This window comes from Anolis carolinensis, chromosome 5 (assembly GCF_035594765.1).
Source record: "Anolis carolinensis isolate JA03-04 chromosome 5, rAnoCar3.1.pri, whole genome shotgun sequence".
NCBI lineage: Eukaryota > Metazoa > Chordata > Lepidosauria > Squamata > Dactyloidae > Anolis > Anolis carolinensis.
Window position 1 is genome coordinate 90922069 of NC_085845.1, and position 19479 is coordinate 90941547.

General features: G+C 36.8%; 1 protein-coding gene across 3 annotated transcripts in view; it reads left to right on the forward strand.

The window, feature by feature from the left end:
* Nucleotides 1-18635, forward strand: part of cdc123 (cell division cycle 123) — a 31599-nt gene extending 12964 nt beyond the window's left edge. For all 3 annotated transcript variants that reach the window (XM_062981785.1, XM_008118831.2, XM_062981786.1), the window contains exons 8-14: nucleotides 2537-2585; nucleotides 3819-3894; nucleotides 4706-4828; nucleotides 6919-6947; nucleotides 13402-13530; nucleotides 16539-16676; nucleotides 18461-18635. In XM_062981785.1, coding sequence (XP_062837855.1) covers nucleotides 2537-2585; nucleotides 3819-3894; nucleotides 4706-4828; nucleotides 6919-6947; nucleotides 13402-13530; nucleotides 16539-16676; nucleotides 18461-18493 — 577 coding nt within the window. In that variant the 3' untranslated portion in view covers nucleotides 18494-18635. The remainder of the gene's footprint in view (nucleotides 1-2536; nucleotides 2586-3818; nucleotides 3895-4705; nucleotides 4829-6918; nucleotides 6948-13401; nucleotides 13531-16538; nucleotides 16677-18460) is intronic.
* The last annotated feature ends 844 nt before the right edge of the window (nucleotides 18636-19479 follow it).

Genomic DNA, 19479 nt, shown 5'->3' on the forward strand with positions numbered 1-19479 from the left:
CTTACATAAATGCTGACTTACCAAATTCCCATGACATCAGTGGGCCTATTCTAATTCGGACTGACAATTGGCTGTGGGCTATTCATAGAATCATAGAATTGGTTGATGAATGAAATAATTGGCATTTCCCAAATAGGAAAGAAGTATGGACAAAATGGAAACCTGAGTACAGCAGCAGCTTCCTACTGAAAAGATAAGGAACCCACAAATAATGGAGAAGAATGTGCACAAAAAACAGTATAGTGCAGATAACAACAATTTGCTTCTGCTATACTTTTGCACCTTCCTGAACAATTAAGTTGTGCAAATCTCTCAACACAAGACACTCATGTTTCCATATACAGTAGAGTCTCATTTATCCAACACTCGCTTATCCAACATTCTGGATTATCCAGCGCATTTTTGTAGTCAATGTTTTCAATACATCATGATATTTTGGTGCTAAATTCGTAAATACAGTAATTACTACATAGCATTACTGTATATTGAACTACTTTTTCTGTCAAATTTGTTGTATAACATGATGTTTTGGTGCTTAATTTGTAAAATCATAACCTAATTTAATGTTTAATAGGCTTTTCCTTAATCTCTCCTTATTATCCAACATATTCGCTTAGCCAACGTTCTGCCGGCCCGTTTACGTTGGATAAGCGAGACTCTACTGTATTAACATTTTTCAACCCCCATACCAATTGCAGTTCATGAGAGAGTCCCAACTTAGTAATCAATTAGTATAGTAGGAGAAGTAAGGAGACATAATACTTAAAGACTATAGATGGGCCTTTGGCAAGAACACAGCCTACCATTCATAGGGAAAAAGAAGATACCATCAATAATTTTTTTCCATTTGGTGTCTTGCTTTCTTTCGCAGGCATGTACTCTGTCTTTATAATCTTCTTTTATAATAATAATAATAATAATAATAATAATAAAATAAAACTTTATTTCTATTCCACCCTTTCTCCCCGAAGGGACTCAGGGCAGATTCCAACAAACAACAGCATACATTCAATGCCGTCATAAAAAAGATAGATATTCGCATCAAATCCCAACAAGACCCCACATATGAAAACAGTGTTAAAAACCTCACACTAAACCAAATATTAGTGAATTGAACATAACATTGATAAATGAAACCAATATAGTCAGACAGAATCAAACAAGAATTATATAGTGACATAAAATCTAAAAAAAATTTCACAGTAATTTACAAAAGCCAACTGACGTTCAACACAGTTGTGTGGGTTGGATTATGTAGCCTATGGTGGTAAATTGGGCTGACATAGACTAACAAAGCCCAGATACAGCAATCTGGCTTGATCAGGACCTGGAAGTGGTCTCTCATTAATTAATCATCCTCCTCTCCATATGCTAATCAGCAGAAGTAGGTCTTTAGTTGTTTTTTGAAGGAGAGGAGGGAGAGGCCAGCCTTATTTCTTTAGGGAGAGAGTTCCAGAAGTGGGGAGTGGCTACGGAGAAGGCCATCTCTCTTGTTCCCACCGGTTGTACTTGCGATGGGGGTGGGATTGAGAGCAGGGCCTCGTCCACTGACTGCAGGGTCTGGACTGGTTTGTAAGAGGAGATGTGATCAGTCAAGTAGCTTGGACCCGATCAGTTTAGGACTTTAAAGGAAATGACCAACACTTTGTATTTAGCCCAGAAGCAGATGAGCAACCAGTGGAGCTGCTGCAACATGGGAGTGGGTCTCTCCTTGTACGGGGCTCCTGTTAGTAATCTGGCTGCAGATCTCCGAACCAGTTGAAGCTTCCGAACTATCTTCAAAGAAATACACACTCTTGATAGATAGCCATGCAAGGTCTGTTTAAACACCTCAAAAGAAGGAGGTATGCATCAACACGGGAGGCAGTCTGCTGTAGTGTCGGTTTAAAGCCACCCAACTCTCCATCATACTTAGAAAAACATTATATTGATGGGAAAAGGAAAAGCCAATAGGAAACCTCATTTTCCCAACCCAAAGTAATGCTTGTCTGCGAAGGGATTTTATGTTAAGTCTGATTTTCCCTTTTTATGAAGTAGAGCTGAAGCATTTACTGCAGACTCCATTGTAAACCCTCCACATTGTTGCCAAGAGATTCATATAAATGTATAAAACAACCACTGGATGCCTTTAGAAATCTTTTACTGTTGCCAAATTGTTTGTAATCCCATTTTAGTTATGTGAACTCTTATGGGGTTGCGATCTACAGTTTAAGAAGCTTTACTCTAGAGACTAAAACGTGAAGCAATGGATTCAAGCTGCTGGGGAAAAAAATCCCACCTGAGCATTATGAAGTTCCTGATGGTAAGAGCTGTTCAGCAGTGGAATATGCTGCCTTGGAGCATAGTGGAGTTGTCTTCTCTTTGATTAATTTTAATGGAGTCTGTGTTAAACTGATTTACTGTGCAGTTACTGTGTGTTTCATCATTGTTCATATCTTGCCTTTCTTAGTTAATGTGAGGGTTTTCATATTAGTTGCCCTTGCTACTTGCCTTAAAAATAAGCAAATGGGAAAAACACATGTGCTTTCTCTTGCAGTTTTGTCCATTGTAATGATGATTCTCCTGACCCCAGTTTTGAATATGAGGTAAGAGTCATGTTGAACTTCGACATTTGTCTCATGTGCGCCCCAAATCCTCTGCCCCTCCACCTTAAAGCCCTCTATGCTATCCAAAAACTCTTTCTAGATGATTTTTAATCCCACTGGAGTAGGTGTTGGGGTACACAAAGAGGCTGCAAATATGTTTTCCAGCAGAACAATGCCTTTGGGTCCTAGCCAAAAGCTTTGCTTTTATGTTCACTGTCTTTACTCTAAATAGCGCTATTGATATCTAGCGCTCCATTAGTAAAACACAAAGGACCACTTCAACATCATTTGAATTTGCCTTGAATAAGCTCTCCCTGATTACCGTAAGTAATTATCTTGTCACTTTAGCAGAGCTTGAACAATCAAATGGGGAGAGGGGTTGCAAACATTTTGTGAGTTTTTAGCGGTGTATAACACATATTCCCTCATTTTGTGCTGCATGTCGTGAAAAAGTTTGGCCTTTTATATGGTCACTGCTGTCCATCTAAATAGCAGCTACTGCTGCTGCTGGGGGACAAGGTGACTGGCATGATAGGCCGTATGCACTGTGTATAAACTTTTAGAACAATCTGGTTGAGCAGTATTGAAACAGAGTACTTGATAAAATGGGATATTAAGGGAACAGAACACTGCCACCCTGCTACAACAAGGCAAATCTTATTCTTTAAGAAGGCTAGCAAAACATTGTATATTAGTTACATATTTCACACAGAAAAGTGACATTCTCACTCAGCAACTTAGCTAGTTTGCAAAGTTAAATATATGAACTAAAGCAGGTTCCACTTTGTTTCCAGCAAACATTTTTTTAAAACTATAATTACCTAACTACAGTAGAGTCTCACTTATCCAACATAAACGGGCCAGCAGAACGTTGGATAAGCGAATATGTTGGATAATAAAGAGGGATTAAGGAAAAGCCTATTACACATCAAATTAGGTTATGATTTTACAAATTATGCACCAAAACATGTTTAACAACAAATTTGACAGAAAAAGTAGTTTAATACACAGTAATGCTATGTAGTAATTACTGTATTTACGAATTTAGCACCAAAATATCATGATATATTGAAAACATTGACTACAAAAATGTGTTGGATAATCCAGAATGTTGGATAAGCGAGTGTTGGATAAGTGAGACTCTACTGTACTGCTAATATTATAAATATGTGCTTTTATGCCAATTGATAGTTATCTAGTTTCTTTTTTCCTAATTTTGTTTTGTTCCAATAGCTTGTACTCCGAAAATGGTGTGAATTAATTCCTGGGGCAGAATTCAGATGTTTTGTGAAGGAAAATAAGCTTATAGGTGAGATTGTTAATGGTGGTTTCTATGGTTTGCTTTTTATAAATTTATAAGCATGTATATTCAAGATTATATAGCATGCTGTAGCTATGATCCCTTTGGATTTCCTACTTTTGTTTCTATTTAGTCACAGTATTCCAATGGTTGTAGTTGTTATTATAATAATCACTAAGTCAAGTACTAATAATAATAATAATAATAATAATAATAATATGTTACCTACCTTTCCTACCTTTCCTCATGGCTTGAGGCAGAGCCAAATACAGTGAAAACATGTCTAGAATTAAATTTTCTGATGTTTCTACTCTTGATGGAACATGGATGGGAGAAATACCTCTTCACTGTTGTCACTTAGAACTTGGACAGAATTGCTTTTGGCTTTGTTGGATGGGAGATTCTCGGAGCTGTAGTCTAAAAATAGTATTGGCAAACTCTGGACTTATATCTTAATAAAATATTTCTATTGTCCTTCTAAAACAATTCTGAATTATTGCCAGTCATGCCCAGTAGCTCTGAGGTAATGTTAGTACAAAATGTACAAAAACATTTTGCCAGTAGTCTCTCTTTACTTTTTAAAGCTATGTGAAGAAGATAGATGATTTCAAATACAAAGCAACTTGGTTGTCATGGAATCTGTTTTCAAAACTATGATCAAAGACTTTTGTGAACTCAAGTAAAGAGAAGAAATAATCATTTTCTTATGAAAAATGATTGCAGAGAAAATATTTCAGATGACTTTCTTATTTTGAACAGTTCCACACTCCAATGAAATCTTGCACTACCTATAGGTGACTTGATACAATTTCCCTGACAGGTATTGCACAGCGGGACTACACCCAATATTATGAATACATCTCCAAACAAAAAGAAGAGATCTGCAGATGTGTTCAGGAGTTCTTCAAAAAACATATACAGTATAAATTTTTTGATGAGGATTGTAAGTATCTTTCTAACATGAAGGAACTGTTTTAACTTATTTTTTCCTTTAAAACAAACTATAAGGACTAAAATGTCTCCTTCCTGCTGATATTCCTGGGCACCTTCTGATTAAAATATTTAACACTGTATTCTTGCAAAGCTAAGAAGATGCGGGATTGAGAATGATGCAGAATTGTACATATGATTAGAGATATTTCTGAGGTTTTACCTGCAGACACACTCATAGCTGAAGAAGCAAACTGCTTTTTAGTTAAATTTGTCTTGCTTTTATATCAATAGAAATAGCTTCCCAGAAAGTTTTAAAGACCTCTGTCTTATTCTGTATGGAATTCTTCCCGAAATCTCAATGTCATTTGTCAATGTGACAGTGAGATATACATTAGTGCCAGTCCTCAAAACCCAAAATTTGGGGAAAACAACATAAGCTCTCCCTTTGTTTATTATTCTTGATATGGCTGAGCAAAACTTCGGAGGTCTGTTTCGTAATTCAGAGAATTGCATGGTTAACTCAAATCTCTGAATTACTAATTGGAATGGGATCCCTCTAAAGCATTACGAAATGAAACTGAAGCCTCTGAAACATTTCAGAGAAATTAATAAAAATTTATTGTTTCAGGATGTTTCAATTTTTTTTTTAATGTAACATACTCGGTAAAGATCTGGGGTGGGAGATGGCTATGTGATTGACAATGGCACCTGCATGCTGATTTCCCCTCCTTATCAGCCAATCACACAGCTTTCTGTAAAGCTGGTCTCCCCTCAGCTTCTGGTACATTTTAAAAATACCTTTTCAATTGAAAAAAAATTCCTAAAAATCAGTAGATGAACTAATCTTTCTGAAACTTTGCAGGATTGATGTCCTGCTTATATTGTCTCAATTTATATAGCAAACCCATGAATTTCAAAGGGTTTTTCTTAGACAGGAAATATTCAGAGGTGGTACTGCCATTTCCTTCCTCTGAAATATAGCCTGCCACAGCAGGTTTGTATAGATAGATCTATTTTTCATGTTATCTATATGTCTCAAAGCTAATAGCTTTAATCACATTTTCTGAAAGTAAGTTCTGTAATTTCAGTAGTTTATTGGTTGCACTATGCAGCATGTATTTTTTGCATCCTGCATTATACTCATGAAGTGAATTTTTGTTTTGATGGCAAGATCATGAAAAATAAATTGTTGGTGATATTAAAAACTTCTTTCGTGTTTGTTTTTTACTCATCTGTTTTTCTCAGTTCTGCAGACCAGTGTAGTTTAGCTTTCCAGGATAAGGAGATGTTTCATCTGGTTCAGTATTGATCGTTGGTTTATCCCATCAATCATTTTTCAATTTCACAACATCCATTTTTTAGGAGAGCATGACTAGAATTGTACCTTTTTTTCCTCTAATGTGGCCACATAATAGTTTTTTAAAAATTATGAGCGTACTGTGGTGAAGCTTTCAGTAGGATCAAGAAAGACTTAGTGATTTCTGGGACATGTTATCTTCATGAAACCAACACAATTTCATCTTCCTATATTAAAGCAGATGCCATAGTGGTACAGATTGAACATCTCTCATCGGGAATTCCAGAATCCAAAATACTCCAAAATGTTGTTTCATTCACAAGATTATCAAAAATCACAATTATCTTCAGGCTATGTGTATAAAATGCATGCACATTAATTTCACATTTAGACTTGGGTCCCTTCTCCAAGATTTGCAAATTCAGCTATTCCAAAATGATCCAATATCTAAAACACTTTTGGTTCCAGTCTTTACAGACAAGGGACATTCAACCTGTATTAGTGGTTGAGAAATTAGCAATGGCTAGCTTCTTAAAGCCCTGTGTGTGATGTACTTGGGATCACTGTTGGAAATGTAGGACAAGGCCTTCTTGAATCCAGGGTTATCCTTGTTCAGACACAGTACCATAACATTCAAAATGAAAGCTAGAACATGCACGTTTTTTCCTTGTTCTAGGACATCTTACTTTATTATCCTTATATCACAAAAAGTCCAATTTCACTTTCTGCATGAAACTTTTAATTTGTTCTCTCAGCACAATAGAACTCTTAACCTCAAACACCTCTTTCTTTTTTCTTTCCAGTTGTGTTTGATGTCTACAGAGACAGTGCGGTAAGAAAAAGCTATTATTTGTAAAACTTGTCTTATTATTTCTGTTCTGTACAAGTGCTGGTACTTCCTCATTGACTGAAGGGGAATATATTTGTTGGAAGTAGCTTGTTTGGACTTTCAGACGGGAGACTTAAATTATGTCCTTTAAGTTAAGCTTTCAAAATTTAGTACTCACTTCATAATAATAGCAAATTGTATGGTGTATGATTTCAGACTGCCATAATTTGAGGAGAAAGGTCTATTTCTATGTGCTGTACTTTCCAGCTATTCCAATTTAGCAAGGGCAGTCCTGATTAATTGTCTGTTGTGTCTGTTCTGTCACTTTCTCAGCTACTTTTAAGTGTGAAATGCTGGAGGAGATGATGTACATTTGTGACATCGGCAAAAAAGAATCTAGGCCAGCAGTCAACGCAACCTTGCTTGGGTGCTGCGTACCTAGGAGATTAGCTGCCTCCAGTAATTCAAATATTGCTTAGCAACCACTCAATACCATTTTCCAAGGTCTTTTCTGCAACAATATTGCAGGTACAGGTTGAGCATTCCTTATCTCAGATTCCAAAATCCAAATTATTCCAAAGTCCAAAATTGTCCACATTTTGTGATATTGATACCATTACTTTCTGATGGTACACAAACTTAGTTTCATGTACAAATGAATATAAAATTACCTTCAGCCTATATGTATAAGGTGTAGAGGAAACACAAAATAATTTTGTGCATAGACTTTGGTACCAATTCTAAGATGTCTCATTATGTATGGATATGCAAATACAAGTACAGTAGAGTCTCACTTATCCAACATAAACGGGCCGGCAGAACGTTGGATAAGCGAATATGTTGGATAATAAGGAGAGATTAAGAAAAAGCCTATTAAACATCAAAATAGGTTATGATTTTACAAATTAAGCACCAAAACATCATGTTATACAACAAATTTGACAGAAAAAGTAGTTCATTACACATTAATGCTATGTAGTAATTACTGTATTTATGAATTTAGCACCAAAATATCACAATGCATTGAAAACGTTGACTACAAAAATGCCTTGGATTATCCAGAACGTTGGATAAGTGAGACTGCTGTATTCCAAAATCTAAGGGGGAAAGTCCAAAACATTTCTGGTCCCAAGTATTTTGGCTAAGAGAAACTCAACCTGTATTGTTCCTGCATTCCTTTCTCTGTTGAGCATATAGAGATGTGTGTGTGTGCTATTACAATATTCCCCCTCTCTGTTTTTCTCATTTTCCCTATATATATTTGACTGAATGTATAATTAATTTGACAGAGATGGAAATTGTGACTCCATCCATATGTTATAGTTCAACCTGTAGGATTTTGCACTCACCCTACCTGGCTAGAGCTGCTAGAATTAGCAGTTCAATAACATCTGGAACATCATCTGATTCTCATTCCAGATTTATCTGTTTTCCATATTGCACCTAGGGTTTTCCACATCACATCTTCTTTTCCTTTCTACTCATTTTTACTTTGCTTAGTTTGAGCTAAGCTAATGTTTTATTCAGCGCACCAACTTCTGTGTGAATTGCTGCTGCTTAAATAAGTAAAGAATTTCTGAAAAATGGTCAATTGTTGCATAGCAACTTTTAGCAGTCAAATAAGTACATGGTTTCTACCTTTTTCTTTTCACTTTAAAGCAATCATTCATTGGTTAATATATTTTATGGCTGGTTGCTTTCTGTTACAGTGCCTGTGAGGCTTGTTGCAACTGCAAAAATCTGATAACCATTAGTGTAAAATCACTAGACATTACTACAGGCAACCAAGTTGCCAGTGGACCTGAGTGGTTTGTGAATACTATCCTATTTGGCTTTGAAAAGCCTTTCTTCAGTATATGCACATATTAATTGTAAATCATGCAGGAAGTCTACATTGCTGTAGAGACTCAAGGGAAATGAATGAATTCTCTTTTAACATCTAAATCAAAGGTTCTGCTTCATTCCTTTCAAAGTACCTTTTTGAAATATTGCTGCTTTCTTTGGGGACAGAGATAATAATGGAGGAGACGACATTTACATAGTAGATTCCAAATGTCTGGCCCAAATCCTTTAAAGAATATACTGCAGTGGATCACCATTTTTGCACTCACATTGCAGATAAGAATTTAAGTCTGAGATTGAAATCACTTAAATGAGATCCACATTAAAGGTGAAGTTTGTCAGTCATTGTACTGCACCTGGTATTCCTGCTAAAATCCATCCACTGTGCCAGAATGTTGTGTGTTTTAGGTTTTAGGGTTGTCATCTTGAACCATACGGTTTCATTTTCCCCAAAGAATCTTCAGTTGCAGTCTCATATGTCGCTGCTTTTTAAAAAGATATATTTAACATAAAATTCCTGACTAAGAAAAAAAGAGTTGAGCACATTTAGAATTGATGCAAATACAGTATACTGTATTGCATATGAAATGGTCTAATGAAAATCAAAGGCCTACTGCACTACCTCTTTCTTAGTACTTGTTTATACTGTCTGGTATTAAAGTGATTTTAATTAGTTAATATGCACTTTGTGGGATGTTGGTTGCAGAACTGAACTTTGTGGTTTCTTTTTGGCTCTCTGTCTCACACAGTAGAGTGCATTCAGATCTTCAAATCAGCTTGGCCAGGGAAGTGAAAATGGGATGTTTGCTGCAAAAGGCTGCCCCTTTTCTGTATGAATTGACTTCATTTGGAATGTTAGTACGACACCTTTTTACGTGACTCATTCTATGGAAATAAGAACAGCCAATTTGATCAGTGGGAACTTGAAATTTTAGCAGTCTTGCTCTTAAAGATCCATACCCATTCATAATGTGAACTGCACATTTTTATCTAGTGACTCACCAGAGCAATTGCAGTTCTTGATAAGAAACAGGCAACCATCTGATATTATCAAGATATGCAGAATGGCGTGTCTCAGATTTAGTAACATTTTAATTTTATTTTTCATCATAAGTCTCTAAAATACTATTACCCAGACTATACAACATCCTCATAATTAAGAGTAAACTACAGCTTTGGAATTTTACTTTTAAAATATTATAGCTCCTGGAATTTCAGCAAGACCACTGAAATTACAGCAAGATGTTCATAACTATGGATTCCATATCTACAGCTTCACTTAGCTGCACCCAGAGAAAACAATTATCTGGAACTTGTTGTATGCTCCAAGTGATTCTATGGTATACTTGACACAGAGTTGCGTTGGAGATATGACAAATTCTAAGAGAGGATACCTTTTTAGAAATCTCTAGTTCCTCAAACACAATTCTGTGGTGTGCTAGGACTGGAAGTCAAGTCATTTCATGATGTTTAGTCCTATCCGCAGTTTCAGATAACTGCAGTACGGCTGGGAACATAACCCTTGTGGATACGTGTGTGTGTGTGTTTGTGTGTTTTGCAGTATAGTCCAAAATATGTTAATGGCCTGAATTCTGTTGATACCCAACTAGAGTAGACCCACCAAAATTATGGAAATTGTAGAAATGTCGTAAATGCTTTAGAAAGAAAGAATTGATTCATAAGGCGTTTCTAATTTAACTTGGAGCTAGGCCAGCATTTCCAGTCTTTGAACTGAAACAGTTCCCATGGGTCTCGGAGCTTCCTCTTCTTCCTTCCCCTTTCAACCTGGTTTCCATCTCTTGATAAGTATGAACTTGATAAGTATGCTCTCTAAACCTTCATCTAAGTCATTAATAAAGAAGTTGATCAATACTTGGCTCAGGACCAAACCCTGCGGCACTCCACTAGTCACTTCTTCTCAGGATTGGTGAGCAGTGCACTCTTTGGGTTTGGTCGCTTAACCAATTACAGATCCGCCGAACAGTAGCATGGGCTAGACCACATTTGTCTAGTTTATTTGCAAGAAGGTCATAGGGGACTTTTTCAAAGGCCTTGCTGAAATCAAGATATGCTATATCCACAGCATTCCTTGCATCTATCACACCTATAACTCTATCAAAAAAAGAGCTAAGATTAGTCTGGCATATCTTGTTTTGAGAAATCCATCTTGACTTTTAGTAATCACAGCATTCCTTTCTAAGTGATTGCAGACTGCCTCCTTAATTATCTGCTCCAGAATCTTTCCTGGTTTTGATATCAGGCTAACTGGATTGTAATTGTTTGGGTCCTCTTTTTTCTCTTCTTGAATATAGGGACAACATTTGTATTCCTGGGCTCAGTTCAAGGTTGATGTACACAAATTTTCATCATGTCCCAAACATCGTAATGCAGTTTGAGGTCATTTACACTTGATAGTCTTCCTTCCCACTGTTGAAAATAATAATCTTTCTCCCTAATAATATGGGAGTTGTGTTATCTGCTCTTGCAGGAAGCCAGTAATATGTGTCTGGTATGAGAATTATATGTGAAGTTAGCTATGGAGCTTTCAACCTTTGCTTTTCCACCACCAAGAAAACACTGCAGAGCTTGTACCGGCCATAAGCACAATATTTTAAATACCAGAGAAATGATTTCATGTTGTTGTATTATAAGGAATCATGTTCTGGAATGCTAATCATCTTCTGGGAAACAGCTGCCTGGAAGTCAAAGATAAAAAATGGAAAAGGTGTCAAGACTTAGGGATACACTTAAAGCCACAACAGTAAAGAGGGCTGCTATGGATATAAGATAGGTAAAAGGTAAAGGTTTCCCCTGACGTTAAGTCTAGTCGTATCCGACTCTGGGGGTTGGTGCTCATCTCAATTTCTAAGCCGAAGAGCCGGCATTGTCCGTAGACACCTCCAAGGTCATGTGGCCGGCATGACTGCATGGAACGCCGTTACCTTCCCACCTATTGATCTACTCACATTTGCATGTTTTCGAACTGCTAGATTGGCAGAAGCTGGAGCGGGCGCTCATTCCGCTCCCCAGGTTTGAACTTGGGACCTTTCGGTCTGTAAGTTCAGCAGCTCAGCTCTTTAACACACTGAGCCACCGGAGGTTCAATTGGATATATGATAAGGCAAAGAAAATGGAGTGCATCGTGATTATCAAGACATACAATCTTTACTCCTTATCTTAAGCCAGTTATCTCTGTCTATGCCTTCAAAGATCATATGCTTTCAAAGATGAGTACAACTAAAATGTTTTTGCTTAGCAATGTATTGATAGGGAATGGTTGTTATCGCAATGTAGACATTTCTGTTTTCAAAAATAATGTTTCTGTATGTGCTGCACATTAGCCTGGAGAATCCTTGGGCATTTTGCTCTTGTGTGTTCTCAAATTCACCAAATTCCTACTTCATCTAGAGCAGTCTTCTTCAACTTGGCTCCCTTTGAATATTATGGATTCCACTTTCCCCTGTTCAGAGATCTGGAGATACAGTCAAGCCACCACTGCCTTTGTCTTTTCACTTCCTGAACAAAAAACAATTAACATAGGCTGAATGGCCATCTTTCGGGAATACTTTGATTGTGGATTTCCTGCATTGCAGGGGGTTGGACTAGATGGCCCATGTGGTCTCTTCCAACTCTATTATTCTATTATTATTATTATTATTATTATTATTATTATTATTATTATTATTATTATTCTCTATGATTCTGGCACATTGTCCAACTCAGTTTTTTCTGGTTGTCTATGGACCATGACCTCATTGTTACTGACTCTGTCTCAAGATGTTAAACTGTTTCTAGCACTGAATCAGTTTATAAGTCAATTCTCCTAACAAGGCAAGATAATTAAAATCGTAATTCAAATTCATCTAACGGTGTAATAAAATATAAGATTGTTTGCAAGATAATGGACAAACACAGAGGAGTGCTTAATTTTAGGCATACTAGGTGTTATATGCTGTTTCAGAGGAAGAAACTGGCAATAAACACATCTCAATATTACTTGCCTCAGAAAATGCTACAAAGTTCATTTTGTCCCCATAAGTTGACAGGTGACGTGAAGGTACACATTCAGACACATGCAAACTGCACTGAAGAGAGCACTGATTTCTGTACCTTATTAGGATAGGAAGTAGCGGGCTTCTGGTCAATCTGTATATGCTTCCTCCTCTCTTTGATCACTGTGATAAGATTTGTCTAAAAGCATGCAAGTGACCAGTAAATATTTTTATTTCCTGATTGTGATTAAGATTATTTTCTAACCCTTAGTAAGAAATTAACCCTTGCTGCACACATCTCCATAGAGGAAAACTGAGCAGCACTTCAGTAACCTGTCTGAAATTGTAGCATCTTGATTCCATTTTTCTACATGATTTAAAAGGTTCATACAGGGAAAAATTGCATTGTGAATTTCTCTGTCAGAATGAATATAACTGACAGGTCAGGCTTTTATAGCATGTTTTATAACACTATTAAGATTTGAACACTAATTAAATATAATTGCATTTAACTAGGCATACAGATTAGTGTTCATGGTGTTGCATTAGAACATCTTTTTTTAATGTAGTGCCATGTGTTAACAGATTTATGCTTTGTTTCTTTTCTTTTTTTTCTTCTGCAGGGCAGGGTATGGTTAATTGATTTTAATCCATTTGGTGGAGTAACAGATTCCCTACTGTTCACGTGGGAGGAGCTCAGGTCTGGAAACAGTTTGAAAGATGGCCAGGATGAAGGTGCAGCCATGGAACTGGTAAGAAGAAAAACATTAGGAATTAATGCTTTCTTTAATCTGGCAGAATCACACTTAAGCGGGCCTTTGTGGCTTCTGAAGGTTTATACATGTCTGCACTTTATGATACATTTTCTGTTTTCCATTGGAGTAATTCAGTCTTGAGCGCAATCTTTCCATTAATATCAAATGATAGAGATAATGAATGTTACGGGGCAGAGTCCATATTCTGCTAAATATGCCACTTTTTCTCCAAGAGGAAAATGGCTTGCGTAAACTTTGCTTTTCTTATTCTGTCCTAACACAACCATGTGAGGTAGGCCCCTTTTACCCTGCCATATAAAATCCAGATTATCCAATTTTTACTGGATTATATGGTAATGTAGACTCATATAATCAAAACAGATAATGTGAATTGTATGTTTTGATAATCTGGATTATATAACTGCCATAGGTCCAACCAAGAGAAATTGGCTGGCCACAAATCATCCAGTGAGGCCCCTTCTACACTGCCATATAATCCAGATTGTCAAATCAGATAATCCACATTATCTGCTTTGAAGTGGATTGTATGAGTCTACACTGTCATGTAATCCAGTTCAAAGCAGATGATCTGGATTTTATATGGCAGTGTAGAAGTGGCTTGTGTTTCACAGTTCAGTGGGTTTGAACCTAAATCTCCTAATTTTTTCTCTAGCATTGCCATATCTGTGTGCATGTTGGAGCAGGTTGGAGTCAGGGTGTGTGGAAAGTCCTTATCATGTACACACACAAAAAGTTTTCCTTGCAAAAGAAGATGGCAAAAATCTTTGCCACAGTTGAAATTGTAAAAGTTTGCTGCAGGTGAAATCAAGTGGGTCCTTGGTTTTTCTCTCCTGTTTCTGTAGTCAGCAGGAATTATGGGGAAGGATCCTTTCTATGGTCTTTTACTCAACTCTTGAATATGTATGCTAGAATTCTGTACTTCAGTGAGTTGACAGGAGAATGGCAAATGGTAAGACAAGATTAATTTGAAGGAGGCCTTCGGAATTACAGCCCTGCATTCTTTTGCCGCCCATAACTTTCCTGCACTCTGGGCACATACATTGTTCTTGAAGAGTAATGTACCACTCACTTCACTTCACTTTAATTCATGATTTTTCACTTTGTAACCTAACAGTGTTTCATTTCTTTCTGTTTGCTTCATGATGATGGATGATCTTCCACCATACAATTCATTGCCTGCTTCATTTGTAATGCTGTGAGCATGTACAGTTAAAGTAGAGAGCTGCTGGAAGCTCCCAGGCCACATCTGGCTCCCTTTAGAGTATTCGCCCTCCAGCAGAGAGACTTTGCCAATCAAAGGGCAATGCAGACTGTGGAAGCAGTTCTGTTTGTGGTAATAAAACCTGAGCTACTGACTACCTTGAGTTGCTCCAACTTCAGAATAATCCTCCATGAAATCTGATTGTTAACTAGGTCTTCACAGTCTGTCCCCTAGAAAATTTATTTATTTATTTACAATATTTACATTCCGCCCTTCTCACCCCGAAGGGGACTCAGGGTGGATCACAAACATTCAATGCCATATGAACATAGAGACAGAGACGAAGACAGAGACACAGAGGCAATTTAACCTTCTCCAGCTTCCAGCTTCCTGAGGGTATGCTTGATTCCCAGGGGGAGCAGCTGCTTCATCATCCACTGTGACACCTTGATGGATACTTTTTCATTCCAAACGCTGCTGGATGATTTTTATGTCGTAAATTAGTTAAATTAGCCTCCCCACTTAAGTGGTACAGTAGAGTCTCACTTATCCAACATTCACTTATCTAACATTCTGGATTATCCAACGCAGTCTGCCTTTTAGTAGTCAATGTTTTTGTAGTCAATCTTTTCAATACATTGTGATGATTTGGTACTAAATTCATAAATACAGTAATTACTACGTAGCATTACTGCGTATTAAACTACTTTTTCTGTCAAATCTGTTGTTAAACATGATGCTGTGGTGCTTAATTTGTAAAATCATAACCTAATTTGATGTTTAATAGGATTTTCCTTAATCCCTCCTTATTATCCAACATATTCACTTATCCAACATTCTGGCGGCCCATTTATGTTGGATAAGTGAGACTCTACTGTACCTAAATTTCCTACTTGATAGATGCAACTATCTTTTGGGTTGCTTAGGTCAACAATGAGCAGGGCTATTTTTTATTTTAATTGTCGGGTGCTCACTCCGACATGGGCTGGCCTCGAACTCATGACCTCTTGGTCATAGTGATTTATTGCAGCTGGCTACTAACCAGCCTGCGTCACAGCCCGGCCCAGGTGACTTTAAAGCATTTTCTTAATCCAATGTATAATTAAACAAAACTTAAATAACATCTATTTAAACGGATGAGTAGTACATGCATTTGGCTCCCCTGGACTGCCAGTGTGTACCCACAATGCTCTCTCGTCCAAGCCACATTTGTGGCTTTAAAAACATTTCCAGAGCAAAGGCGGACAAAGCACATCTTAGAAACCACATGCAGCCCAAGCCACCACCCCCTTCCCCAGAGAAAACCTTTTAAACAAAAAAGATTTTCAGGAAATGTGGGTATTACTTTCATGTATTTTTCGCCTTTCCCATGTAAAAAGTCTTCCAATGTAAACAAAAATCTCCACAAGCCACCCAGAACACTGTACTACTCCCCTGCAATACTTCTGTTTCATGTGCTGTTTCTCTTTAGATGGTAATGGGAAATTATCATGAGTGAGACTACAGGCGGTATTGGGGAGGGGGTGCACAGAAATTGACCTGTAATCCACATTCAGTTGTTCAGTGTAGAGATTGCAGGGCAGTTTTCCCCTATTTTCACTCCTGACCTGTTTCACCTCCCCCCCCCCCCCCGCAACAATAAACTATTGCTATAATGGAGCCATTCCCTGGTATGAGCCCCACTACATTATCAAGTTGTTTGATAAGTACTGAGACTGCTAAATAAACACAATGGTAATTTCAAGATGCCATTTCTTGTTTGTTTTTTTCTCACCCAAATTAGGACTACCCATCATTTCGTTGTACCAACAGCAATCTCACTGTTCAACCTAGTCCCTATCTCAGTTACAGACTACCCAAAGATTTTGTAGACCTTTCCACTGGAGAAGATGTTCACAAATTAATTGACTTGCTCAAACTGGTAAGTACATTGTGTAAAAAGAATGGACCTATCACTGGCAATGCCTGTGATTCCTTGAGTAAGAGCTAAAAGAACTACATCTAAATGGCCTTGTTTTTTTATGGTCACATATCGGCACTGAAGCAGCATATATTTTGTGCTACTGTTGGACAAATCCAACAAATCCACTGTTCTATTAACAGATGTGGTCAAGGTATTAATGTCAAGTTCTGAAATATTGGGGGATGGAATGGATACCGAGAAGTGGATTTTTATTGTTGCTCAGAACAGATAGTTTGAATGCAGAGATATATTGTATCAGCAATGAACTTGGTATCTAATATATAAGTCCTTTAGTCTTCAACTTTCTTGGAGTTTTTCACATTTAAAAGAAAATTATTATTATTATTATTATTATTATTTAACAAAGAAATTGCTTTTTATTTTACTTGAGAAAACTTTTTTTACATTGTACTTAAACTCATATATATATATATATATATATATATATATATATATATATATATATAAAGTTTTACCTTATAAGATAGAGTAAATTAACATCGAAAGAGTGAGAACATTTGATTGTATAGAAAGTAGGAAAACTGAGATTTAAAAAGGTCAAGAGAGGGAGAGGGAGAGAGAGAGAGAAGAAAAAAAACCAAAAACAAAGCTAAAGTGTCCATACCGTGTTTCCCCAAAAATAAGACAGTGTCTTATATTAATTTTTGCTCCCAAAGATGCTCTAGGTCTTATTTTCAGGGGATGTCTTATTTTTCCATGAAGAATTCAGATTTATTGTTGAACAAAAAAATGAACATTTATTATATACTGTACAGTTATCACAAACCAGCATAACCAAACAAACTTTGAATCCTATCAAGAATTTCTTGTTACTACCACTATTTCCATGTACAACACTCTATGGTACATACATTTACCGATCCTGCATGCTCTGGTGTTCTGTTCGGCGGGCATGCTTCCAAACAAAAACTTTGCTATGTCTTACTTTCGGGGGAGGCCTTATATTTAGCAATTCAGCAAAACCTCTACTAGGTCTTATTTTCTGGGGATGTCTTATTTTAGGGGGAACAGGGTATTTATATTAAAAAGAAAAATAATAAATCTGAACAAATGGTGATATAAAAATGCAAAAGTACTTGGCAAAGAAACACACCAAAAAGCAAATGCAAAATGCATTAGCACTGGCATTAAACACTTCGAATAAAATCGCTAGGTTAGAAGCAGCTGACATTGGAAATGCTCTAACAAAGAACTGCCAAAAACTGTTAAAGCTAAACTAAACAATCATTGTTGTTCCAGTACGACAGTCGGAAAATAAAATAATAATAGTAGTAGTAGTAGTAGTAGTAGTAGTAATAGTCAGGATTTCCAAGCAGTATGTCATCATTTGGTTAACAGAGAGATATAGAAGAATAATATAGCGCGCATTTATGATAAGTCTATATTTCATTACGGCTAGTAATAAATCATGTTCTTACTCTTAGAATAAAATATTTTTGCTTTTTAGTACATTTAAAATACTTTTTAATGTGTTTATTTAAATTATATTATTAATATTTCTCCTAGAAATGTTTAGCTTTAGGTGTATATTCTTTTGATTATTATTGACTATTTCCTAAAATTGGAGAAAACAAGCAATATGACTTTTACTCATTTTAGTAACTTATAATGTCTCAATGCAGCTTCTTTTGCTTTTTTGGAATGAATGCTTTTTAAGAATGTAATAGTAACACTGGAAGTGTTGTCAAGTTATCAACTCAGTTTCTTGGTTGTCTTACCAGAAAAGAAATCAGCAAGATGATGAAGAATCATAAAGTCAGCCTCCAACTGAAACACAAAATGGGGAGGCCGTAGCGTTGTGGCGTTGAGAACATTTGAAAAGAAGTTAACTTCACAGAACTGAAATGCTTCTAATCTTGTGTGGGCATTTTATTGAATAAATATGTTTTCAGCTGACTTGCCAATAATTACTCAGAGGAACAACCGCTGCTTGCTTATGCTGCTGAGTTCCCCTGCTTGCTATGCATTGTAAACTGCAGCATATTACAACACACTGCAACCAACAGACTTTTGCTTTTGCCATACTTTCTTGTGACCTGCCATCAATTTACCTTCAACTTACAACAATCCTATGAGTGAGAGACCTTCAAGAATGCCAACCATCAACAGCCCTACTCAGTTCTGGTAAATTCAGGGGCATGGATTCCTTGATTGAATCAATCCGTGTGTAATGTGGCTTTTCCTTATTTTACTGCCCTCCACTTTACTAAACATTATTACCTTTTCTCACAATGATAATCATTTTGACTTCAAGGGAGAGTCTAGATTCGATTTCCTCTACAACCAGTGATTTGTCTTTTTCATCCCCATTCCATAGTATCAAATTAATTAATGATGTACTTTCATCAGCCATTTCTCACCTTGCCATTTTGAATCAGCTGATGTTTTGCTATGGTGTCTGCTTCCCAAACTACATTGGATTTGCCAACTACTATTGTGTTCACTGCAAAAGGCCAAAGGGCAGTTGACACAGTATTCCCTAACTTGGTTTTTTGCCACTTTGTAAAAAATCTTGCAAAAATGAAGGGGTCAAAGCACTTGGGAGAAGAAAAACAGTCCAAGAAAAATAGTGAAGGGCATTTTCTTCTGTAGGCATGGAGGATATGCCATTTGTGTAAGAACCATTCATATTTTCCACATGTACAAGTCCTGCAGCTTTGGACTTACAATACAATTGCAATTAAGGCTGGCCTTTATGTCTTCGATCTTTGTGGCTGGAAGGAGAAAATTCTGCCAGTGA